The 27,485-nt window shown below is 40.4% G+C and overlaps 1 protein-coding gene across 1 annotated transcript in view; it reads right to left on the minus strand.

Moving 5' to 3' along the window:
• Positions 1 to 27,485, minus strand: part of LOC128655987 (adhesion G protein-coupled receptor F5-like) — a 194,214-nt gene that overhangs the window by 92,492 nt on the left and 74,237 nt on the right. The window contains exons 5-9 of the mRNA XM_053709613.1: positions 21,691 to 21,858; positions 20,164 to 20,270; positions 19,131 to 19,189; positions 16,692 to 16,834; positions 8,358 to 8,567 (exon numbers count right to left, since the gene is read on the minus strand). Of these exons, the coding sequence (XP_053565588.1) occupies positions 8,358 to 8,567; positions 16,692 to 16,834; positions 19,131 to 19,189; positions 20,164 to 20,270; positions 21,691 to 21,858 (687 nt within the window). The remainder of the gene's footprint in view (positions 1 to 8,357; positions 8,568 to 16,691; positions 16,835 to 19,130; positions 19,190 to 20,163; positions 20,271 to 21,690; positions 21,859 to 27,485) is intronic.

Consider the following 27,485-nt stretch of genomic DNA (forward strand, 5'->3'; position numbering starts at 1 on the left):
ATCAATAAGAACAAACCAACAGCGTGTGTTTGTGTCCGTTAGAGACAATGATGCGTGTAATCCGTGGATGGTGACGTTACGTCATGTGACTAATAGTAATGATCCAATCGTATCCAAAGATTATAGTGTAGTGTAATATTTGAAAAAATATATACCGGTATATGAAAAAAGAGACAAAGTGTCAGATTTTTTCGTAACAGTGTAAAAGTATACTTGCAAGTTGCGGATCGCTGTCTTCCGATCTCTCCTGTAGGAAAAAATAATTCAGCAGATTTGAAAACAACCTTGTAGATGAAATGTAAACAAGTGTCCGTCTTTTCTTTCTGAACTCCAAGTGGATAGAAATTCTTTGCAAGGTGCTCTTTGTTCAGCCGTCCTTTAGATAGGTGGTAGTATTGTAGTTAGAACCAGAGGTGAACAGCAAGCACACAGGGATTATTCATGTATCCGGCTCAAGTTATGTGTGAGCTAGAAATGAACCTGTTTGTGCCGCCGTAAAACCAGGTGAGATGAGAATGAAGCTCAATGGCTAGATTTAGCATATAAACACCACACACAGTAATTATTCATATATCATGCTCTGCTTGGATTGTAGAGCTCAAAATGAACATTAGCTATGTCTGCACAGACACCTAATATTACGCTACACTATAATCGTTGGATACGATTGGATCATTACTATTAGTCACATGACGCAACGTCACCATCCACCATCATTGTCTCTAACGGACACAAACACACGCTGTTGGTTTGTTCTTATTGATTACAGACTTACTACTTGAACTTTTTATCTTTTGCCCACATAAGTGCTGATAATACCGGTGTGTTATATACTAGCACATTTATTGCAAAAATCAAGTCTTTTGTATTATTGTTTTTAACATAGCAATTGCTATTTTTAAAACATTGTGAATTTACCTTTTTTGGTTTACTTTACATTAATTCTTTCTGTCAGTATTAATCTATTTCCTTGATGCCGGCATCTTAGACTTACTTGAGTCACCCGAATTTGATTTTATGTTATATTCATATGCTGAATGTTTATTGTTTATACTCTGCTGAATTTATTTATTTTAAATTAAATTGACAATTTTAATATCGTCACAATTTGTTCTTCTTTTGATAATATATATCAACATCTTGATTATTCCTTTTATTATACTATTATCACAGTCCAATCACCGGTAGGTTTGCTCCCTCTAGAGCGCTTATCCCACACACACACCCTTTTATATCTAACTGTTCAAGTCTGTATTTGGAGATTATATCAGACTATTTAGGGATTTAAGCCTATACCTATATAAGATAGCACTCACACCACCCCTTCACTGTTCTACATTCAGAGGAGAATTGCCTGGTATTTTCGAGGCTGTAATGTATTTCTTTTGCAAGATGTACTGAGTCCACGGATTCAATCTAACTTGTGGGATATTGTCCTTCCTGACAGGAAGTAGCACCACAGCAGAGCTGTCTATATAGCTCCCCCCATAACTCCACCCCCCAGTCAATCTCTTTGCTGGCTCTAAGCAGGAAGGGTAAAGAGAAGAGGTGTTAAGTCGTCAGACTTTTCATCCGGGGGAGTGGGAGCTCCATCCGGAGGTGTTTGCTCAACTGGTTCAGCTATGGGGCACACCAGAATTGGATCTGATGGCGTCTCGTCAGAACGCCAAACTTCCTCATTACGGATCCAGGTCAAGGGATCCTCAGGCAGTACTGATAGATGCTCTAGCAGTACCCTGGTCGTTTAACCTGGCTTATGTGTTTCCACCATTCCCTCTCCTTCCGTGTCTGATTGCCAGAATCAAACAGGAGGGAGCTTCTGTGATTTTGATAGCGCCTGCATGGCCACACAGGACTTGGTATGCAGACCTGGTGGACATGTCATCTCTGCCACCATGGACTCTGCCACTGAGACGGGACCTTTTGATTCAAGGTCCATTCAAGCATCCAAATCTAATTTCTCTGCAACTGACTGCTTGGAGATTGAACGCTTGATTTTATCAAAGCGGGGTTCCTCTGAGTCGGTCATAGATACCTTGATTCAGGCTCGAAAGCCTGTCACCAGGAAGATCTAGCATAAGATATGACGTAAATATCTTTTTTGGTGTGAATCCAAAGGCTACTCATGGAGTAAGATCAGGATTCCTAGGATTTTGTCTTTTCTCCAAGAAGGTTTGGAGAAAGGATTGTCCGCTAGTTCCTTAAAGGAACAGATATCTGCTTTGTCTATTCTGTTGCACAGGCGTCTGGCAGATGTCCCAGATGTTCTGGCTTTTTGTCAGGCTTTAGTTAGAATTAAGCCTGTGTTTAAACCCGTTGCTCCGCCATGGAGTCTCAATTTAGTTCTTAAAGTTCTTCAGGGGGTTCCGTGTGAACCCATGCATTCCATAGATATTAAGCTTCTATCTTGGAAAGTTCTGTTTTTAGTTGCTATCTCTTCAGCTCGAAGAGTTTCTGAACTATCTGCATTACAATGTGACTTGCCTTATCTTGTTTTCCATGCTGATAAGGTGGTTTTGTGTACCAAACCAGGGTTCCTCCCTAAGGTTGTTTCTAACAGGAATATCAATCAGGAGATTGTTGTTCCTTCTCTGTGTCCTAATCCTTCTTCTAAGAAGGACCGCCTATTGCACAACTTGGACGTGGTTCATGCCTTGAAGTTTTATTTGCAGGCAACCAAAGATTTTCGCCAATCATCTTCTTTGTTTGTTGTCTATGCTGGAAAGCGTAGAGGTCAAAAGGCTACGGCTACCTCTCTTTCCTTTTGGCTGAAAAGCATCATCCATTTGGCTTATGAGACTGCTGGACAGCAGCCTCCTGAATGAATTACAGCTCACTCCACTAGAGCGGTGGCTTCCACATGGGCTTTTAAAAATGATGCTTCTGTTGAACAGATTTGTAAGGCTGCGACTTGGTCTTCGCTTCATACCTTTTCCAAATTTGACACTTTTGCTTCTTCGGAGGCTATTTTTGGGAGAAAGGTTTTGCAAGCAGTGGTGCCTTCCGTTTAGGTTCCTGTCTTGTCCCTCCCTTCATCCGTGTCCTAAAGCTTTTGTATTGTATCCCACAAGTTATGATGAATCCATGGACTCGGTACATCTTTCAAAAGAAAACAGAATTTATGCTTACCTGATAAATTTCTTTCTTTTGCGATGTACCGAGTCCACGGCCCGTCCTGTCTATTCAAGACAGATAGTATTTTTTATGTAAACTTCAGTCACCTCTGCACCTTATAGTTTCTCCTTTTCTTCCTTGGCCTTCGGTCGAATGACTGGGGGGTGGAGTTAAGGGGGGAGCTATATAGACAGCTCTGCTGTGGTGCTCTCTTTGCTACTTCCTGTCAGGAAGGACAATATCCCACAAGTTAGGATGAATCCGTGGACTCGGTACATCGCAAAAGAAAGAAATTTATCAGGTAAGCATAAATTCTGGTTTTTTGGCAGAATCAGATCGATATACTACAGTATATTTCTCCTCTGTGCAAGGAATAGTGAGCTAAAAGACACTGCACCCTGTGTGGCACTGGTCTGATCAACAATATAAGGACATTTTTATGGCTCATGTTCTTACGCAGTTGAGTGCACCTCTTCTTTTTTTTGTATGCAGACCTTTAATAAAATGATTAATTTCTGATACCTTTATAAAATCTGACCTAGCTGAACACAGCTGAGCCAATGACAAGAGGCATATGTGAGTAGCCACCAATCACAAGCTAGCGCTCCTTTTTTAGGATAACATGAGAATAAAGTAAATGTAATAATACTTGCAGACTGGAAAGTCTCTTAAAAGGGAAATACTCCTCCTATGCTAAATCACTTGAAACTGATGCATTATAACTGTAAAAAGCTGACAGGAAAATATCACCTGAGCATCTCTATGTAAAAAAGGAAGATATTTTACCTCACAATTTCCTCAGCTCAGCAGAGTAAGTTCTGTGTAAAAAGTCATACTCAGCTGTTGCCCAACTGCAGGTAAAAAAGTAAATAAATGAAGAAATGAACAGCAGCCAATCAGCATCAACAGTGCTGAGGTCATGAACTCTTTTACTGTGATCTCCCTATTAAGTTTAAGGAATCATGAAATGATTCCTTAAACTTAATAGGGAAATAATATGAGAGTTCACAAGGCTCAATCCCTTAGCTGTCCCGGGACAGACATACTGATTGGCTGCTTAGAAGTCCTTTACAATGGGATGTGGCTACTGAGGAACTTTTGAGGTAAAATAGCATTCATTTTTACATAGAGATGTTAAAGTGATATTTTCTAGTCAGCTTTTTACAGCTATGCTGCATCACTTTCAAGTGTTTCAACATTTGGGTATCATGGCCCTTTAAAGGGACAGTCTAGGCCAAAATAAACTTTCATGATTCAGATAAGGCATGTAATTTTAAACAATTTTCCAATTTACTTTTATCACCAATTTTGCTTTGTTCTCTTGGTATTCTTTGTTGAAAGCTTAACCTAGGAGGTTCATATGCTAATTTCTTAGACCTTGAAGGCCACCTCTTCAGAATTTATTTTAACAGTATTTCACCACTAGAGGATGTTAGTTCACATATTTTATATAGATAACACTGTGCTCGTGCAGGTGAAGTTATCTGGGAGCAGGCACTGATTGGCTAAACGCAAGTCTGTCAAAAGAGCTGAAATAAAGGGGCAGTTTGCAGAGGCTTAGATACAAGATAATCACAGAGGTTAAAAGTATATTAATATAACAGTGTTGGTTTTGCAAAACTGGGGAATGGGTAATAAAGGGATTATCTATCTTTTAAAACAATAAAAAATTCTGGTGTAGACTGTCCCTTTAACATGACATGCTCTATCCGAACCATGGAAGTTGCATTTTGATTATATATTTTGTAGTGATTAGTAACTGATGTTCGTTTACTTGTCCAATGAAAAAGTAATCCAGTGTAGCCCTTGTTATTTATAGGAAGCACTTGACTTCTACCATGCTAAAGAACCCAAGTGGACGCACTACTCTTTACAAAATCAAAAGAAAAACAAAAACTACATTTTTTTTATTCCACAATTCAACCAAAATACTTTAGCGAATATGTATAGTTACATAATACACAGATATGTGTGTGTACACACAGTCCAAATAACACAAGAATGGTGTGCTAAACAGCAAACCACAGGCAGCTGTATGGGAGAACATATATTTATAATTTACTTATATGAACATAAATAACATATAAAGATACACACACAAAAAAATAATAAAAAACACTGGTGGTATAGGATAAAAGAATAAAAATATTCAATTCCTGAAGCAGTCAGTTTCCAAAATCCACAGTTCAGTGCAATCACTTTATGCCCAGGGAAAATAGATAGTACTCAATAAGGCTCAATAAGGTCCCAAATAGAAGGTTACACTTAGAGGTATTAGGAGCTTATCCGGAACTTACGACACGGGAACAGCCGGTGTCAAAAACTCCAATCTGTCAAACTCCAATCTGACGTCACTTCCGGTATTTCCATACATCTGATTGGTCAGTGTCCTGTGAGTGACAGGATTCACAACCAATCAGATAAGCCCAGTAATAAACCTCATTGGGGTGTATACAAAGGGTCTGCGTTGGCCCCCCAAACAAAAGGCAAAACAGATGACGTCAGAATGGAGTTTTTGACAAATTGGAGTTCGACAGAACACCGGTACACCACCCCACAAGCATCCATTAGATACTCACTTTTATTCCTTGTAACTATCTTGCGCTGGTGTTTCTAAAATGAAGCATTTTACAATTCTTACCACTCTGGTGTTTCAGATTCCCATGCTTCTAGCCACCGCTTCCGTGTCAGTCTGACACTCCGAGTCTGGTCACATGGGGTCAACCCTCCAATAGCGCTCCTGATCCTCTGTGTAGTCTACTTGTCCCAATTATGTTCCTCCCTGTTCAATCACGGTTTCACAGAGTGCTCTGTATTTGTGTGTGCTGGAACTTTCAGGGGACTTGCATAAACTCGAAGTACATCGTGAAGTTCATATTTATGTTATATTTTATTTTCATATAAGTAAATTATAAATATACTTGTCCTAAAGCCCGTGTACACGGGCCAATTTTTGCAGTACAGCGGTCCCACCCCTTGCTCTCTCTCTATATCCCCTCTCTTTTACTCTCTTTCTCCCCTCTTTTGCTCTCTCTCTCCCCCTCCTCTCTTTTGCTCTCTCTCTCCCCCTCCTCTCTTTTGCTCTCTCTCTCCCCACTCCTCTCTTTTGCTGTCTCTCTCCCCCTCTCTCTTTTACGCTCTCTCCCCCCTCTCTTGCGCTCTCGCCCCCTCTCTTTTGCTCTCTCTCTCCCCCCCTCTCTTTTGCTCTCTCTCTCCCCCCCTCTCTTTTGCTCTCTCTCTCCCCCCCTCTCTTTTGCTCTCTCTCCCCCCCTCTCTTTTGCTCTCTCTCCCCCCCTCTCTTTTGCTCTCTCTCCCCCCCTCTCTTTTGCTCTCTCTCCCTCTCTTTTGCTCTCCCCCCTCTCTTTTGCTCTCCCCCCCCTCTCCCTATTTTGCGTGCGCTCTCCCCCCTCTCCCTATTTTGCGTGCGCTCTCCCCCCTCTCCCTATTTTGCGTGCGCTCTCCCCCCTCTCCCTATTTTGCGTGCGCTCTCCCCCCTCTCCCTTTTGCGTGCGCTCTCTCCCCCCTCTCCCTTTTGCGTGCGCTCTCTCCCCCCTCTCCCTTTTGCGTGCGCTCTCTCCCCCCTCTCCCTTTTGTGCTCTCTCCCCCCTCTCCCTTTTGTGCTCTCTCCCCCCTCTCCCTTTTGTGCTCTCTCCCCCCTCTCTTTTGTGCTCTCTCCCCCCTCTCTTTTGTGCTCTCTCCCCCCTCTCTTTTGTGCTCTCTCCCCCTCTCTTTTGTGCTCTCTCCCCCCTCTCTTTTGTGCTCTCTCCCCCCAATCTCTTTTGCTCACTCTCCCCCCTCTCTTTATCCCCCTCTGCTTTTTAGAGCTCTCTGTCTTATGATTCACTCACTGACTGTGCACAGCCACACACCCGGCACCTGGCCCCACCTAGCCCTCATCGGCCCGCCCCCACCCATGTCACGGACGGCCACGCCCGGTCACGTCCACGCCATGTCTGGGCCCCGCCCACATCACGCCCGCCAGCCACGCCCACTCCACCACACGCGACGCGGGGGAAGACAGTTAGAAGGCCAGGTGTGTTTGTCCTCGTGCGCAGTCTCTACTGCGCATGACGGCTTCAGACAAACACACTTGGCCTTTTATAATATAGGATGTTCTCTCTATAGAGCTGTTTGTGGTTTGCTGTTCAGCGCATCTTTCAAGGGTAATTTGAATTTTATTAAGATTGGTATCAGAGGTCAGTCTAATTGTTGGCTTGCTATACCACATTAAGTGTCTGGGGATATTTTTTTCCCAAAACTTTTTATTAAGAATCCATGATACAAGTAGATCGACAGAACATGAAAAATTACAATAATAATAATCACATAGTCAATCTTACAGAGAAAGAAACAATGTGTAAGTGGTGCATCTTGGAATCTTGTTTTAACATTTTTCTTTAACAAAGAAAACAAAACAAACCTGCAGTAACCTTAATAAGAACATCTCAATGCTTATCTCGTTGTGTAACCAAGTCTACTTGAAAATACCCTCTATAGGCTGCGCTCATGTATGGACAGTATCTAACTGTGCCTCCTGTCAAGGAAACTTTAAGCGTTATCAAGTGGTCTGGTTTGGGGCTTGTTGGATTTAATATGATTTTCCCAGGTTATTTGTAGTTCTATGAATTGTTCCCTTTTATCTTGTAAGTAGGAACCATATTCCTCTAGTTCTATCAAGTCTGTGACCTTGCTGCGCCACATGGCCAATGAGGGGATGTCTGGCGATCTCCAGTTTAATGCGAATAATGCCTTTAAACTATTAGTCATAATTTTTAGCAGGGGTTTAAAGTGGGGCCGGGGCAGTTTAATAGATTTATTTAGCAACCACACTAGGGGGTCTAGCGGGAGGCTGGTTTGAAAGATGTGCTCTATCTCTGTAGTCATTGTACGCCACAGCCAGTTTATCTGGGAGCACCACCACCACATGTGACTCAAGCCACTACCAATGTGTCCACATCTCCAGCAGCAATTATTAGTCTGAGGGAAAAGTTTATGGATTCTCCTGGGGGTCAGGTACCAACCATGGAGGATTTTATAATTAATTTCCTTGATGGAAGCTGACATGGAGGAAGATTTGGTATGGTGAAAGATATTGGTCACTGTCTGAGGTGTGATAACAACCCCCAGTTCCCTCTCCCACATCTCTATATGTCTGGGGATATTTTAATAATTTTTTTTGCTGACTATTGTGTACATACAGTCATCACAGTAAGAGACTTTATCACAAATAAAAACAAACTTACCTTGATCTTCAGGAGCAACGTTGTATATATTTAAGGTGGATTCTGAACCTTTAGAAAACGTACTGATGGAATATTTTGAAGTGTTTGAAATCTTTTGAGTGCCATTTATATACCAGGCAGCTGAAGCAGACGATACGTTCAGTACACATTTCAATGATACATTATCTCCAGTATAGATAACGCTTGGGGTAACAGTGATATTATTATACCCTGTGAAATCAATTGAATAAAAAAAAAAATGTCAAAATGATGCTTATATGCAAGTGCGGTTATACATATAGAATTTCTGGGTTTTATTTATTATAAGAAATCTTATTTTCATTCCTCCCAACTAGGGAGGATGAGGGTTGTGGGCGGGGATTTGTCAGGAGGGGGTGTGTCAGCAGGAGGGTACAGGGTGATGGGTAGATAGTGGGCGGGTCTATTGGAAATTCTGCAAATAGGGACATATGACTATCGGAGAGGGACAGAGCTCAGAATTAGAGACAGTCCTTCTCAAATAGGGACAGTTGGGAGGTCAGGATTTGTACTAAATTTAAATTTTTTTCTACCTTTTCTAGTCAAAGAAATGTTCATGTGGTTAAACACTGTCAACATTAAGAGGACATAAAAAAACGGCATGCTCTAATTTGTTACAGCATGCAATATTTGCACGATCAATGCTGCAACTTCTGCGGATGTGAGTGGGACTTTAACTTTGTGTTTAACCCCTTTTTGTGGTTAAACTTAGAGTTGTTGCACTGATAGTTTACAGATATTCAATGCTTTAATGAATTAGAGCATGCAATTTTTGCACTAGAGAGATAGTCAATTTAATGCATAATAGCATTTTTTTATTTCCCTATTACTTGAGTACAACTATATTTGCCTCACATTAATCCCCTGAATTTTAGAGAAAAACTTTTTTTTTTTTTTTAAACAGTTTTTATTGAGGTAATATAGTATATAAACATTAGCAAGGTTGTAATGCAATTATTGACTTACGCATATGTTTTAACAGTAGCATATAAGTGATACAACATATCGCCAATGCACAATTTGTACATTATAAATAAAGTATAATATCATGAAATGCAAAACACAATCCATGATAAATACTATAGTCAACCTATATATATTCTCCATCTAACCTCTTTTATTCTATATATTTAGTCGCCGTTTGTAAGGCATTGTAGACTTATTTACCCCGAAAGCAAAGCATAACGATAAACTAGATACAATTACGCCTCATGTAGCAGATAACGGTCCCTCTTGGACCTATGATATTATTATATAGTGGTTCGAGGGTGTAATAGGGGTCCTGTAACAAATAAAGCCATATAGGGTCGTTCTTGGACCCTTAGTAATATGATACAAAATGTATATAGGATTTATTTTCCTTTGCTTACAGAGTAAGCTCAAAGGTGTAAGGGGAAAAGGGGAGTGGGGGGACGGAGCTAAAAGATAAACTTTTGAGGCTGGGTTGACAAAGAGTGTTTATAACATTGCATGGAGAAACAAGCGCTAGCCATGGAGTCTTGACCACATAAAGGTATTCAGTTAGATATATCGCCCCTTCAGGACTTTGTCGTCACTAAACTAATATGGGGAGGGGTGAGAGTTGTATCTCCCCTCTGGACGGAGACGGAAAAGGGATATTGGATATGACCCACTCTGATAAACAGAGTGGAAGTGGAAAAGGGTGAGAGAAGATATCTTACTCGTCTTTTTTTAATATAGTTTTTCTTAAGGCATTGAAGAAATATAAACATTCAATATATTGCATGTTCCAAACCTATCATGTAACCAGATGTATAAATGATACAAAATAACACAACTATATAAAGACATGGTATGCTGCAGGAAATATTGCTGAGTTATATAATTTGTTAACTTTATGTGAATGGTTCAGGACATAACCTTCTGTTTAAAATAAGCTGTGGTGTGGGGGGGGGGGGCGGTTTAATGAAAATAATATAAATGGAGTTCTCTTATAATGGTAGACAAATTATATGCGCAATAATCCAAACAGGGTCTTGTATGAGTAGACTATTGCCCAGCTAAAATATAGGAAGTAACTAGATATCTTAAGATATGTGGCCCAGATTGAAACTGCTATTAGTAGAGACGTAGGAGGCTCCAAAAAGCTAGCATGACTGGAAATCAAAGGCCAAATTATGTTGGGCCTTTATTAACTACATTCAGACTCCGCCCATATAAGCATAGGTGGGTATTCTCTGATGTCTCGGCCGCAGACCCAGAGACATATCACCGTATATAAATATTGAGTATTGGTTATTTGCCTCCTAACTCTTATTTAAAAAAAAAAAAAAACAACAAGTATCAACATAAGTGAGACAAATCACTATCAGGTTCATCCAACAATGAAGTTTACTCCTATCTGAGATAAAGGGGCATATTTATCAAGCTCCGAATGGAGCTTGATGCCCCGTGTTTCTGGCGAGCCTACAGGCTCGCCAGAAACAGCAATTATGAAACAGGCGGACAGACATCGCCGTAATACAACTCGATCGAGTACGATCGGGTTGATTGACACCCCCCTGCTGGCGGCCTATTGGCCGCGAGTCTGCAGGGGGTGGCGTTGCACCAGCAGCTCTTGTGAGCTGCTGGTGCAATGCTGAATACGGCGAGCGCATTGCTCGCCGTATTCAGTGAGGTCTGTCAGATCAGGTCCGACAGACCTTGATAACTTGGGGCCAGAGTCTCACAGAATAAATCAAGTAATCAAAATTAGAGTACTGTGTACCAGTAGCCAGTAACATTAGAAGATTTCTAAACACAGCTCATATCTATAATATGTGGATCAAATCTGGCATAAGATACTGACATATATCTCAATCTAAATAGCGATGTAGTTAAGCACTGCATGTGGGTAAACTTACATACTAGCTCAAGTTTAGCTTTTGAGACCATACGAAGAACCAACTAGGAAAAATTAGCTATAAATATTAACACATGACAATACTAAACTACAAAATTAGGGAGTATTTGTAAGTAACCTCTAAGGTCCATATAGGTAAATTCAAGTGCACTGCTATCACAAAGTCCAGACTTTAGGATCGAGAGATACAGACAATTCAATACTCTATTTAAGCCTGCGAGCTCCAACCCTAGGAGATCTGCTGCTATAAATTCAACTAGTTAAAAATAGATAATCTAAATGATCAGTAATAAACCTCTTTAATATTTCTTAGCGATTGGTATATATATGTGATGTACCCTCTTCCAACAAATGAGGCTACTCTTGGGTCTCAGGTAATCAAGCTATAGCTGTATAAAAAAGAGGGAAGCTTGTCAACAATATTGTGGTTTATAGGACCACATGTGGGTCCCCAGGACTGTAGTTGTAAGCAATGAATAAAATTAATTACATTTTTTACAAAATCTATAGGATATATTTTCCTTAGCCTATCCATATAAGCAATGGGGGGGATAAACGGAGTCAGCAATCTTGAGTCGCTATATATAGTTCAGAACTATCTGAAAGATATCTTGAGTATTATTAAAGAGCAGACTACATATCTAACTTAGGGCAACAGTACAATGCCATATATATACTGTATTTCACATGAATTAATATCGTCAGCAGTGAAATCACCCATAATCAGTAGGGTTAAAGCTAAATATGGAGTAAACAGTCAAATAGATTTTCCATCTGTATACACCCAGTTGCTAGGCCATCTTACAGACCCATAGCATTATGAGACAGTGCCTCTCAGGTAAACAATAGAATGTAAAACAAACTAAATGAATGTTCTGACCCATTATAAATGTTATAGCTAAGGCCTGAAACAAAAACATTATCATTAAATAGTATAACAAGATGAAAAAAAACTAATTTAGTATATATTTGGTCTATATGAGAAAGCAGGTCTGCTAGCCCATAGGCTGAAATTAACCAAGTAATAACTTCATAGTGAAATCTCTAAGTGTAGCATGGAGAGACAGACATGAATATTCATATGTAGACAGTTAAGTGTATACGTATAAATACAGAACTAGTACATATTCGGAGCAAAGAGATTGGAACAGCCAATAGAATGCAAGGTCAATCCTATTGGCTGATTGGATCAGCCAATCTGATTGAACTTCAATCTGATTGCCTGATTGCGTCAGCCAATAGGATTTTTCCTACCTTAATTCCGATTGGCTGATAGGATTCTATCAGCCAATCGGAGTTCAAGGGACGGCATCTTGGATGACGTCACTTAAAGGAACCTTCATTCAGTTGTCGGCCGTCGTTTGAAGAGGATGCTCCGCGTGGGATGTCTTGAAGATGGACCTGCTCCGCACCGGAAGGATGAAGATAGAAGATGCCGTCTGGATAAAGACTTCTGCCATCTGGAGGACCTCTTCTGCCCCGATCGGATGAAGACTTCTGCCCCTCTGGAGGACCACTTGTGCCCGGCTGGGTGAAGACGGCTCAAGGTAGGGTGATCTTCAGGGGGTTAGTGTTATTTTTTTTTAAGGAGGGATTGGGTGGGTTTTATATTAGGGTTGGGTGTGTGGGTGGTGGGTTGTAATGTTGGGGGGGGGGTATTGTATTTTTTTTTTTTAACAGGTGAAAGAGCCGATTACTTTGGGGCAATGCCCCGCAAAAGGCCCTTTTAAGGGCTATTTGTAATGTAGTATTGGGTAGGGAATTTTATTATTTTGTGGGGCTTTTTTATTTTATTAGGGTGCTTAGATTAGGTGTAATTAGTTTAAAAATGTGTAATTTCTTTTTTTTCCGTAATTTATTTTATTTTATTTTATTTAATTGTAATTAATTGTAGTTAGTTTAGGGAATTAATTTAATTATAGAGTAGTGTTAGGTGTAATTGTAACTTAGGCTAGGGTTTATTTTACAGGTAAATTTGTCTTTATTTTAACTAGGTAGTTATTAAATAGTTAATAACTATTTAATAACTATTCTACCTAGTTAAAATAAATACAAAGTTGCCTGTAAAATAAAAATAAACCCTAAGATAGCTACAATATAACTAATAATTACATTGTAGCCATCTTATGGTTTATTTTATAGGTAAGTATTTAGTTTTAAATAGGAATAAATGTATTTAAAACTAGTAAATTTATTTAGATGTACAGGTGGCCCTCGTTTTACAACGGTTCAATTTACACCGTTTCAGAATAACAACCTTTTTTTCCAGTCATGTGACTGCTATTGAAAAGCATTGAGAAGCAGTGCATTTATTAAAATAGCCAGTAGGTAGAGCTATCCGCCTGTGTTGCAGCAAAGTCAAGCAAGCTGAAATTAATCAGTTTAACCAGACCTGAGCTATCGAGCAGATTTCAAAGGAACAAGATCTTCCTGTCTATAAATCAGTCCAGATTGGAATGCATAGAAAGAACTGTTTGCCGAAAAATTAAGTCTGTGAAGTCTGTGTTGTGTGATTATTTTATTAGGTTTATAATGCCGTTTAGCAATTTTTTTTGTTCATTTAACTTAGTTTAATTATATATTCTGTGTTGTGTGATTATTTTATTAGGTTTATAATGCTCTTTAGCATTTAAAGTCTTCATTTCAAAACTTTAAAAATATTGTATTGGGTGTTACTTATGACAATTTTGATAGGGGCCTGCAACCTAACTCCCTCACTTCCCATTGACTTACATTATAAACTGGGTTTCAATTTACAACGGTTTCTATTTACAACCATTCCTTTTGGAACCTAACCCCAGCGTAAACTGAGGGCTACCTGTATTTAAATTATATTTAAGTTAGGGGTGTTAGGGTAAGACTTGGGTTTAGGGGTTAATAACTTTATTATAGTGGCGGCAACGTTGGCGGCGGCAGTTAAGGGGTTAATAAATTTAATATAGTTGCATCGACGTTGGGGTGCATAGGTATAATGTAGGTGGCGGCGGTGTCTGGAGCTGCAGATTAGGGGTTAATAATATAATGCAGGTGGCGACGATGTTGGGGGCGGCAGATTAGGGGTTAATAAGTGTTAGGGTGTTGGGTGTAGACATAAATTTATTTTCCCATAGGAAACAATGGGGCTGCGTTAGGAGCTGAATGCTGCTTTTTTGCAGGTGTTAGGTTTTTTTCAGCCAATTCTGCCCCATTGTTTCCTATGGGGAAATCGTGCACGAGCACGCTCAGCCAGTTTACCGCTACCATAAGCAGCGCTGGTATTACAGTGAGATGTGGAGCTAAATTTTGCTCAACGCTCACTTTTTAGAGGCTAACGCCGGGTTGAAAAAAAATCGTAATACCAGCGTTGTTTGTAGGTGTGCGGTGAGCTGGAACTGAGCGTTAGCACCGCACGGCTTTACCGACAAAACTCGTAATCTAGGCGTTTAACTTTTAAGCCTTTATCTAATGCCTAGATAGGCAGCAAACTATAATCCAGGAACTGTCCCACTTATCTCTGTCTTCATATAAAGTTCCCATAACTAATGGACCATTACTAATAGAGAGTCACAAGGTTCAAAAAGTGGTGTAATCACTTTCCTGTGAGGCAATGTCTCTTACCCCACACCTGTAGTATAGATGATCTGTCCCGGAGAGGCCACATATGACAGTAAGAATCGATCAGTCATTGCGTCCAATGCTCCTGTCAAAAGCTGGTTAGTTTCAGCTGACTGTGTAGTCCAGGCGGCATTTCGGAGATGGATTGTCCACCGAGGCCAGACCCCATCGACATCTAAGTCCAAACTGAGTGGTGGTTCCATTTTTGTAACTGAAGATTTTAACTGTTGGCCTCCGGTTCTCCGTGGGCCATCAGCGTCAGCGTCCTTTGGAGGGCAGTCTCGAAACGTTGCCAGAATGTATTCTCCCATCTAGCTGTAGTCACCATATTGCTTTTTGAGTCTGACGTAATCATGTGCAACATCAGAGTTAGACTATCATGTTCAACTTCCTTATCAGATAGTGTCCGATATCCGTAAAGGTGTTTGTTCCACAACCCCACCTCTAATATGCTGCTTATCTTATTCGTTGAAGTCGGTTGGTATGCTTTGGGCCTTAAGGCATCATTACCAAGATGTCGCTCATAGTTCACAGCCGGCCGACAGTGTTGTGATGTTTGGCTTTTCCTTAGTCCTGGCAGGGTTTCTGCATTATTTTCTATCTCCCTTCAAACCTCTGGACCTTATTTTACTTCTGCGGCCAAAACTGAATCGTATTGTAACAGTTATTACTATTAATTGGCCCTTAACTGTAAGGAGCTTCAGAATCATGCGACCACTCCGTTCTAGGCTGACTCCGCCCCACTGCTATCACTCATTTAAAACAGTAGAGCCTTTTATTTTATTTACCTATCAGAAATATATTTTTTAATAGAACACCCAAGGTATTGATCTTTTGGTATATTTCATCTCACTGTTTCACCACCAAATGAAATTATATTAAAAAAAAATCATTAACTTTTTCAAAACATTGGGTTTCTCACTGAAATTATTTACACACAACTACTGCTGTCATAAAACAAATGGTTGTAAAAGCTTCTCTGGGGTCCCCTTTGTTCAGAAACTGCAGACATGAATGGCTTTGCTATTGTTTTGGCAATTAGAAGGCAGCTATTTGCAGCTGTGCACCGCATTTCTGAAATGCCTGGCAGTGAAGGGGTTAATCAGGTAGCTTGTATAGTTAATTATAGCTGTAGTGTAGTGGTTACCCTTTTACCTGAAACCTCCTACTCCCTGATCCCTCCAAAAACTGCTCTCTTCCCTCCCTCACCCCCTCCCCAGTCACCATCATCTTAGGTACTGGCAGAAAGTCTGCCAGTGTGCAGTTTAGGGATTGTATTTTTTTTTCTCCTCACCCACCCAGCAACCTGAATCCCCCAAATAGCTCTCTAACCCACCCCATCATTAGGTAACGCCAGTTTGTATTTTTTAACCCACCCCATCAATAGTTACCGCCAGTTTGTATTTTTTATAATTAAATATATATATAAAAAAAATGTTTTAGTGTAACAATCCCCCCTCACCCTCTTCCCCAACCGATTGCTTGTACGACCCCCTCCCTCACTTCTTTTCATAGCGTAGGGAACCCATCCCTCCCTGTCCTAAACATTTTTTTGTAGATAGGGAAACCCCTTCCTCCCTTTGCGCTACCCGCATGCCTCCTTCCTTCCCTCTTACACTTTCACAGCAAGTCAATGCACACAGTGACACAGGGGATCAGCGCTCCCTTACAATATGAAGGCATATGCCTTTTGCCTCTGGTTGCGTCCTTTGCTATCAAAGCTGGCAGCCAAGACCGCAGCATGAGGCAGAAGGTTGGATGTAGGTACTATGTCAACAGGATACGCTGAGCAAAGCACCCTGTGACGTAGTACTTACATCCAATAGGCCCAAGGGGTTAAACCAGGATATTTAACTTACCAGTAATCTGGTTTTGAATGGGGTATTCACTCAATTTGAAAGTTTTATTAAGGTTGGCAATAACCTCATTGTTTGCAGTCTGAATCTGTGCAGTGCTAGCTGGTTCAGTGACTACAACATAGTCTGCTACAACACTTCCTTGCCTGGAATAAAAAATAAAAAACACACAACATGACTGCTTTGTGCATAATATTTTTATACAGCAGCAAGACATATCTTTATTTTGAGAAGCTAATATTAATATATGCAGTGTGTATAATATATAATGTGTGTGTGTGTGTATATATATATACACACACAGGGAGTGCAGAATTATTAGGCAAATGAGTATTTTGACCACATCATCCTCTTTATGCATGTTGTCTTACTCCAAGCTGTATAGGCTCGAAAGCCTACTACCAATAAAGCATATTAGGTGATGTGCATCTCTGTAATGAGAAGGGGTGTGGTCTAATGACATCAACACCCTATATCAGGTGTGCATAATTATTAGGCAACTTCCTTTCCTTTGGCAAAATGGGTCAAAAGAAGGACTTGACAGGCTCAGAAAAGTAAAAAATAGTGAGATATCTTGCAGAGGAATGCAGCACTCTTAAAACTGCAAAGCTTCTGAAGCGTGATCATCGAACAATCAAGCGTTTCATTCAAAATAGTCAACAGGGTCGCAAGAAGCGTGTGGAAAAACCAAGGCACAAAATAACTGCCCATGAACTGAGAAAAGTCAAGCGTGCAGCTGCCAAGATGCCACTTGCCACCAGTTTGGCCATATTTCAGAGCTGCAACATCACTGGAGTGCCCAAAAGCACAAGGTGTGCAATACTCAGAGACATGGCCAAGGTAAGAAAGGCTGAAAGACGACCACCACTGAACAAGACACACAAGCTGAAACGTCAAGACTGGGCCAAGAAATATCTCAAGACTGATTTTTCTAAGGTTTTATGGACTGATGAAATGAGAGTGAGTCTTGATGGGCCAGATGGATGGGCCCGTGGCTGGATTGGTAAAGGGCAGAGAGCTCCAGTCCGACTCAGACGCCAGCAAGGTGGAGGTTGAGTACTGGTTTGGGCTGATATCATCAAAGATGAGCTTGTGGGGCCTTTTCGCGTTGAGGATGGAGTCAAGCTCAACTCCCAGTCCTACTGCCAGTTTCTGGAAGACACCTTCTTCAAGCAGTGGTACAGGAAGAAGTCTGCATCCTTCAAGAAAAACATGATTTTCATGCAGGACAATGCTCCATCACACGCATCCAAGTACTCCACAGCGTGGCTGGCAAGAAAGGGTATAAAAGAAGAAAATCTAATGACATGGCCTCCTTGTTCACCTGATCTGAACCCCATTGAGAACCTGTGGTCCATCATCAAAGGTGAGATTTACAAGTAGGGAAAACAGTACACCTCTCTGAACAGTGTCTGGGAGGCTGTGGTTGCTGCTGCACGCAATGTTGATGGTGAACAGATCAAAACACTGACAGAATCCATGGATGGCAGGCTTTTGAGTGTCCTTGCAAAGAAAGGTGGCTTTATTGGTCACTGATTTGTTTTTGTTTTGTTTTTGAATGTCAGAAATGTATATTTGTGAATGTTGAGATGTTATATTGGTTTCACTGGTAAAAATAAATAATTGAAATGGGTATACATTTGTTTTTTGTTAAGTTGCCTAATAATTATGCACAGTAATAGTCACCTGCACACACAGATATCCCCCTAAAATAGCTATAACTAAAAACAAACTAAAAACTACTTCCAAAACTATTCAGCTTTGATATTAATGAGTTTTTTGGGTTCATTGAGAACATGGTTGTTGTTCAATAATAAAATTAATCCTCAAAAATACAACTTGCCTAATAATTCTGCACTCCCTGTATATATATATATATATATATATATATATATATATATATATATATATATATATATAAAAATAAATAAATAAATATTGTTTAAAAAAATATATATTAAAAATATTGAAAGAAAATATATATTTCTTCATAGTTTATGACCATCCAGTCCCCCCTTTAATAAAAATGTAATTCCCTATAGATTGTTCAATAATGCATAGCTTTAAAAAACAAACAAAAATCTGTGTATTCTTGCCTGCTTATTTGTGAGAAATATAAATGACTACCGGAGAGGAGCCTTATTCTGTGTGTTACTGGCAATAAGTACACAGGGCAAGTATATGAGTAGGTCCTGATAACCAGTGAGCATTAACACAACGCTATAGGTTGGGTCTAAAAGTGCTACTAATAAAGCAATTTGAGCTGGAGCAGGCAGCCAATAATTGTCAACACACAAGTAGTTGGGCCTGACAGCCACTGAGAACTAACAGTATTAAGAGTTGTGCATGTTCAGCTATCGCCTTAAAACAAATCCATTCATATTCATTTAGTTTATTAAGTCAGCCTTGATTTCCCTGTTAAAAATAATTTCCCAGTCTTACCTGAAACCTGTAACAATTGCTGACTGGAAACCCGGTAATGATTTATAGTTCTCATTAAACTACAAAAGAAAAGAAAAAAAAAAAAGAACTTAGAATGTCAAACTCTGTACAGAAAGATTCAATCAAGAGATAGATTTTTGTTGCAAGTTCTAAAATAAAATAAAAATTAACAATGCAATATAAGATTATTCACCAATAGCAAAGAATACTTGTGTACCCTCTTAAATCAGTTCTTTATTCTGCAAACACATCACAATCAAATATGAGCAATTTCCTTTTTTATATCTTGGGTGTTGGGAGGGGGGATGATTTATATCACTAACAAAAGGTTTTCTTTTCTATTATCAAACCCTAGGAAGAAGGATGGCGAAATCTGTAATTTACTAACTCGGGAGGCAGATGCAGAATGGAGGCAATTCACAGTAGACAAGAAGAAACTAAGGGATATTCTGCTACATTGAATTATTGAATAATTGTTGAGAAATTATCCTTATAAAAGCAACATGGAAACCAAAAAGTAAGCAGGGGCTGTATTGCAACACAAATGTGTTGATCTACATAGTTGTGGATTAGGAAATATTCTCTTATGGACTATCTTGACTGACAGTCAAGCCAATGCATGGAGCATAACTACCAATCAGTGCTGACATTAGGTACTGGGGAGATTGAGGGGGGCGATCGCCATTTTGTGAATGGGACCATGTTGGGAGATGTAGGGTCCCAGGTGGATAGTGGGTGGGGGAATGGGAGTGTCTGGGCAACCAGTGGGCGTGTCTGGGTGGTTTGTGGTTGATCTAGGGGCAGGGCTAAGGGAAATCAGCAAATAAGTACATACAGAGATCTCAGAAGGACACAGCTCAGAATTAGGGACTGACCCTCTGAAAATAGGTCTGCATTTTTTTCTGATACATATGTCTTGTCTGGTGAAGTTCAGCAGCCATTTTAGTTTCCCTTCAGGAAAATTGAAGTTTGATATTGCAAACACAATTTTATATAATTTGAAAGGTTAAATCTATTTATGACAAATACTTACTGCTTTTTCCAGGCCTTGTTTATAGTCAGTGTACTTTTTGGACGAAGGATTGGTGAAGTCTGAAGTGAAAGTCTCCTCAATTTTGATTGACATTTTTATGTTCACAACTATAAAAGAAGACACTTTTACTAAAACCTTTTATAGACTTGTCCTCCTGGTAGTAATTTATCATACAGAAAAACAGTTTCAGAAGCAAGTTAGAAGAAAAAGGAAATAAACTCTGTCAATACAGATGTAGAAAATAGTATTGTAATTATAGAAACTAAGGGCCTAATGAACTAAAAAAATCCTCCAGCACTGCAAGATTCCAAACAATATTCTAGAAAGGCAAATGTTGATATACTTTTCTAAGGGGTGTTCACTGCATTTCTGGTTTTGAAGAGGAGAGTAGCTCAGTCAAATATAGCACTGCATGACATGAGTTTTATTACATTTACATTTTGTGTTTTATATTACTTTCGACTTTACATTTTATCCTTTAAGTTTTTATTACATTAAAGCTTGACACTTTCTATTTTGTATTTTAATGCATTTAGATTCTTTATACAGCAGTGTAGCTATAATTGTGATTTTACATAGATTCTGTTTACTGCAGTGTAGCAAGGATTTTGATTTTACAAATTACAATTATGCTTTGACAGTTTGTATAACTATAAAATTAAAATAATACTATGTATATTTCTATGTATATTTTGCAAATTGTCTAAATCTCTGAAAATTCTCACATAATTTTCTAAGCATTTTATACCTGCAGTCTTATTGACTTATCTGCTGTATGCAGGTTAAGTTTGCTCAAAATTCACAATACACTTATTTAACTCTCAAAAAACCAAATGTATACTATAATAGAGGCCAATGCAAGTTAAATTGTAGTGAAAATATTTATTTCAATTTGTATTTGCTGCAAACTGAGAATTTGCATCACTGCTAGATGGTCCCCTGTTAACTTCACTCTACCCTCAGATTCTCTATCCCAAAATTGTATTGCTTTCTGTAGGAGGCATCTCTCTGGGATTTCCAGTTTCCACCCCTTTTTCTTAGAGAATTTAGTGACGTTAGCACCTGTGAAGTCTGCACTATAATTTCTTTCTAAGCTGCAGAATTTTTGACCATCAGACCTTAAAGGGATATGAAGCCCAAAAGGTTTCTTTCTTGATTCACATAGAACTAAATTGGAAAGTTGTTTAAAATGTCATGCTCTATTATCTAAATTTGCTTAGTAATATTGCTATCTTTTGTTGAAAGAAATACGTAGGAAGTTTTAGGACCAGCAAAGCACTACTGGGAGCTAGCTGCTGATTGGTGGCTGCCCATATATGCCTCCTGTTCTTGGCTTACTTGATGTGCTCAGTTAACTCAAATTAGTGCATTGCTGCTCCTTCAACAAAGGATAGTAAGATAACAAATCAATGCAATAATAGAAGTAAATTAGAAAATTGTATGCTCTATTGGAATCATGAAAGAAAAATTTGGGGTTTCAAGTCCCCTTGAGTTTGTTATAAGGACTATTCGGTTTTATTTACTTACATGTTTGAGCCTTAGGCTCACAATATAATCCCTGAGGTGGCAGCTGGGAAATACATCCACAGCTCCCGCTTGAATTGGTGCAGGCATTGTACGTATTGCAGACTTCACTCGGCCATTTATATCCACTTTCGCAGCTACATAGCAAATCTGGGCCAGTTTGTGTACATGCTAAATAAAAGAACAAATGCATGATATATATATATACACAATGGTACAACATATTGATAACAGAGCTACCAAGACTAAGGAAAATTTGTTAATGATGTAAATATGTACACCAAAAAGGAGCAGCTAATTCGCCACACATTGCCAGAATGAAAGAACTAATTTACAAATATTTATTTAAAAAGTAAAAACAAAAAACAGTAAAATCTGCTGTGACAAAAAACATGTGGTATTGGCCAAATTGACTTTACATTAATTTATCAATATTGCCCTAAAAATGTTGTACATTGCTCTGGCTTTTAGATATTATTTTGTTATTACCCCTTTTTAAGAGCAATCTTAATTAATTCAGATCCATAAGCAGGAAATAAGAACCTGGCCACCAGGAGGATGAAAAGACACCCCAGCCAAAGGCTTAAATACTCCTCCTACTCCCCTCATCCCCCAGTCATTCAGCCGAGGAACAAGGAGCAGTAGAATAAATATCAGGGTGAAAAGTGCCAGAAGATAACAGGACGCCCCACAAAAAAATTACGGGTGGGGAGCTGTGGACTCTTTCCATCAGAAGAAAAGAAAATTATCAGGTAAGCATAATTTATGTTTTTCTTCTTAAATGGAAAGAGTCCACAGCTCCATTCATTACTTTTGGGAAAACAATACCCAAGCTATAGAGGGCACTGAATGCCAAGATGGGAGGGTACAATAGGTGGCCCATTCTGAGGGCACCAGGCCTGAAACAACTACCCAACTAAAACCCTGCTTCGTCCGAAGCCGAGAAAACTTTGAAAAGTAAAGGCCCCAAGGACACTGACCCGCAGATAGTCCAGAAGCCTAGTTTTGGACCACAAAATCGGACTCAACTGAGCCAACAGTACTCTAGGAGACACCGTCGCCCAATAGTCGGTCCCTCACCACTCACCAATGAAGGGAGCACCAGCCTAAACTCCCAAAGAGAAACAGAAAGGTCCCCACAAAATCCATAAGGAAAAATCCCCAAGAACGAGCCCAGCTCACAAGACCCAAATGGGTCCTGACAAACAAGGGGAGGCTACACCCAGACCAAGCAGAAACCGAAAGTTTAGGACCGGGCATCGAAACAGAGAAACTTTTCTCTCAACATCGTGCAAAAAGCACCAAAAGACAACAGAAGACAGAGTCCTCACAGCGTCCAAACATAGAATACAAAGTATTCAACCACAAAAAAAAATGTGTAACAGACCCAGATGAAAACCCTGAGTCGAGAACACAGAGCCCACAACAGGGCTACACAGAGTATACTTGCTAATAAGTAGAAGTGGCCAACAGGAGAACAGGCTGTGAAAAGCAACCCCCAGAGGGCACACTCTAGGCAATCTAAGCCGCCAGACCTACACATAGGTCTCCAAAAGGAGAACACATAACCTCAATCGAGGCCCCCGAAAGGAGAGGATACACCCAGAGCCCAAAGGAGGTGTAAACCTGGACCCTCTGCCTGAAATCCTAGGGAGCTAGCAACTACACCCACCTAGATCCTGAAAATGACAACGTCTATCCGAACCCACACCCAGCCGGACCAGCCCAGCATCAGCGGATACGAAATAGGGATAATAGAAGAACCCCAAACCCGCTCACGAACTAGTGGAAGAATGGCCCCAGCCATCCTCACAGAGTATGGGTACAACCTGACTCCTACAACAGACGACAAGGCCGTAGACCCAAAGGATCTAGCAAAAAGGCCCAACAAAGTGTCGACACCTAACCAGCAAGACTCCAGATGGAACATAACCCAGAGAGACACCCCTCTCTGATAAGTTAACACACAGTTCCAACCTCCTGATCCAGGAGATGCCCCAAGAAAGGGACTTCATCTCCATAAGAGTGAGAATAAACCCCTTAAGAAAAGGATGGAGCCAGAAGGCAACACCTGTCCTCAAGTCACAAAGCTACAGGCTAAGGAGAATTCAACACCCAACACAGATGCCCTTGGAAGGATTCCCTTAAAAAGCAGCTCGCCAACACACATCCCCTGTGTGATAGATGCAGCAGAGACACTGCAAACCCATTCGCCAGCAGAGCAGCAAATCCAAGGGTTACCCTAGCAAGCTGACCTAGGGAAGCCAACTCCAAGGCGCACCAAGCCTAATGAGCAACAGACACTCAGAAAACCTGGCCACCATAACCAAGTCAAGTAGACAGAGTAAGAGACACAACTCAAGTTCCCAGTAACTGAGGAACCCCAAACCAGCCCCTAGGCCTAAGAGTCCAGTAACAACCCACAACTGGGTCCACAAGGGAAAACTCTGAGTGAAGCCTCAGGGAGAAAACAAGTCCGGGCACCCAACTGTTCGATCAAACTTACCCGAGAATTTAACACCCCATCTGATAAAAAACCAGACACAAGGGATATTCATGCAATATTCAGAGCAATTCAGATGACGAGAAGAACTCGTAAGTCCCAACCGAAGGAAGGAACCACCCCTTGCTAAAGTCCTACGCTTCAAGGAGCAGAGTGATAAGTCGAATAACGACCCTAGACTTCTAATACATCCTCAGGACAACAAGCAAGGAACCCTCAAACAAAACACCTCGAGCAGGGCTAGTCTCCACATCACCTCCCTATCAACAGAGTGATACAGGGAGAAAAAGGGACAAAGCACCAGCTCCGGGGAACCCCAAGCAAAGCCCAATGTCCCCACAGGGATCAACCATCTCCTGGAGGGAAACTCAGGTCCCTAAAAGTAGACCTAACCCACCCGGAGACAACGGGGGAAGACCAAGAAGGTCTTATAATCAGCTAGACAGAACACAGCTAGTTACATTAAAAAGCGAGTAAGCACACCTTCAAGGTGCAAGGATCTGCAGCTGATACGAACTGCAAACCTTCTGCATGCCAGCCAACTATTCAAACTACTAGCTGTAGATGGACCAAGTCCAAAAAGGACAAATCCAGAGCCTCAAAAGAAAGGAAAACGGCGGTAAGAGGGCACTAAGCCCTCCAACTCTATTGGAGACTCTATTGTCCGATAATAACAGACGTAAGAGAGAGAGAGAGTGATGCAGCGGAAACTCCGCTAACCCAGGCATCCAGATGAAGGCTATAAGAACTGAAACAATCCTTCCCACCTCACGGACCCACAGGCCTCTTGATGCGTAGTTGAAACATGTAAAACAACTGGTAACATGGGCACTCAGCGCCTCGAACAGCGCCACGTGTCTGAACAGCCACAAGACAGAACCGAACCCAACAGGACCAGCCTGCACCCAGGGTCCTAACCGGCAGGCCGAGTAAATCCTCCCTCAGAGGGGAAGAAGGTAAGACATTTTAACATAGGAATAACCTGTCCAAAACAACTTCCGCCGAAGAAGTAACAAAGAGTATCGATCCCAGAGAGTTCCCAAAGGAAACAAACAAAACAAAAAAACATCCCATTGAATAAAATAAAATAAAATAAAATATAAGGCAACCCGGAGGTTAAACACCCAAGAAGAAACAGGCCTACCTGCAGGACCAGCCAAACTGAGCCCAGATCCTCCATAAACTGGGAACGATCTTGATAAATCAACAATCAGGAGATTACATCAACAAGTCTAATGAGGTGCACCATTCAAATTAGCAGACTGAAAATTTGTGTATCCAATAAGGAAAGGGTCGTTTAACCCCTTAACGACCGAGGACGTACAGGGTATGTCCTCAAAAAAAAAAAGGCAGTTAACGCCTGAGGACGTACCCTGTACGTCCGCGGTGTGGAAAGCAGCTGGAAGCGATCCTGCTCACTTCCAGCTGCTTTCCGGCTATTGCAGTGATGACTCGATATCGAGGCATCCTGCAATAACCATTTTTAGCCATCCGATGCAGAGAGAGCCACTCTGTGGCCCTCTCTACGCCGGACATTAACGGGTAAGTTCTTTGGTGGGTGGGAGCTGGTGTGGGAGGCGGGTGGCGGCCATCGATGGCCCTTGTGATGCGGAGAGGGGCGGGATCGTGGGCGGGAACCGCTACACTACAGAAATATTTTTGTTAGAAGTGGGGAAAAAGGAGGGAATTATTTAATTTAGCAAGATCGGTTTGGCTGGTGGGGTGTTGGTCTGTGCGGGGGGGAAGCTACACTACAGAAAAAAAATAAAATAAAAATAAGAAAACAATTTTTTTTCTGCAAACTGGGTACTGGCTGTTTTGGGGGGGGGGAATCAGGGAGGTTGGGGGCTAAGGGGGAATCCTACATAGCAGCATATGTAAATATGCTAAAAAAAATTAAAAATATTCAAAGATACCTTTTATTTTAGTACATACATATACACACACATACACATACAAAAAAATATATAAGAAATTAATCATTTTTAAAAAACAAAAAAATGGTGTACACCTTAAAAAAAGGGGATAAAAAATAAAAATGCAGGGAAGAGAGATGCAAGAAAAAAATATGTATGATTTATTCAAACGTGGATCATAAAAAAGTGAAAGTTTAGGTGAATAGCTTTTAAAGATGATTATCCCGATTGTGATTATCCTCAAAAAGCCTTAAATAGTGATGATCCTCAAATGTGTGGTAAAGGGTCTAAGTAATGTGTGTCGATCTCCTATAAAAGATAAAATATATAGTGCAATAACACTACTAATATCTTAAAAATAAGTATTGGGCTTACCAGTGTAAAATAAACCTGAGCCGTGGTATCAGCAATGGTCCTCACCAGGACCTTTCTCAAGACTGATACCGGCTATAATCCGATGTCTCCTTTTAAAAGGGTCCTTTGGCCAATTGTAGGGCTTCAAACAGGCGCCAAATGTCCCTCTCCGAAACCGGAAGTAATTGTGTGTCTTGTCACATCCGGTTTCTTCATGTTGTCTCTAACTGGAAATCGTAATTTTAATGACGTCATATCCGGTTGTCATTGATTCCGGTTGGAATCTTTCCGGTTGCGTATTTCCGGAAGAGAAAAAAACTTTCATATTGAAATATACGTATATGCGTATGCTATATTCAGGACTGGGATGTCTATGTAGAGGTTGTGAATACATGCATGTAGTACTCCGATACCAACCCCGGACTCAGGTTTAAGCTATAGAGGAACCCATACTTATTAAAAACAAAGGAGGCTAGGATACAATATGTAATACAAATACATTAAATAATACAATCTATGTTAAAGATACATTATATAATACAGTGTGTTATGAACATAATAAGCAATACACATTACATGGCAAGTACCAGGGTGTGTAACAGTGGATAGGCACAGGATACTTTTATCCACAAATAGACCATATATAGAACATATATAAAACATTGTATATTTTATCCCCATATGAGAACATTGTATATGGTAAAGATATAAGTGCTATATAGTAATGGTTAGCACCAAGGTGTCATATCCCCATATAAAAATGACTATATATGTAAAGGTAATAAATGCTTTACACTAATGGTATAGCATGTACATGGTTGTGGCCAAAGGGTACTTGTATCTTATTGATAAGAACCAAAGTGTGCAACGGTGTTTGTATCCTTTCCAATCCATAATGAATGCCTCTGCCAGTCCTCACACTGACATATAAAGCCCTCAAATGCACTGTTCCCCACTACATTTCAGACCTTGTCTCCAGATACTCTCCCTCCCGTCCCCTTTGCTCATGATCTACTCTCCTTCTC

This window comes from Bombina bombina, chromosome 4, assembly GCF_027579735.1.
Source record: "Bombina bombina isolate aBomBom1 chromosome 4, aBomBom1.pri, whole genome shotgun sequence".
Lineage (NCBI taxonomy): Eukaryota > Metazoa > Chordata > Amphibia > Anura > Bombinatoridae > Bombina > Bombina bombina.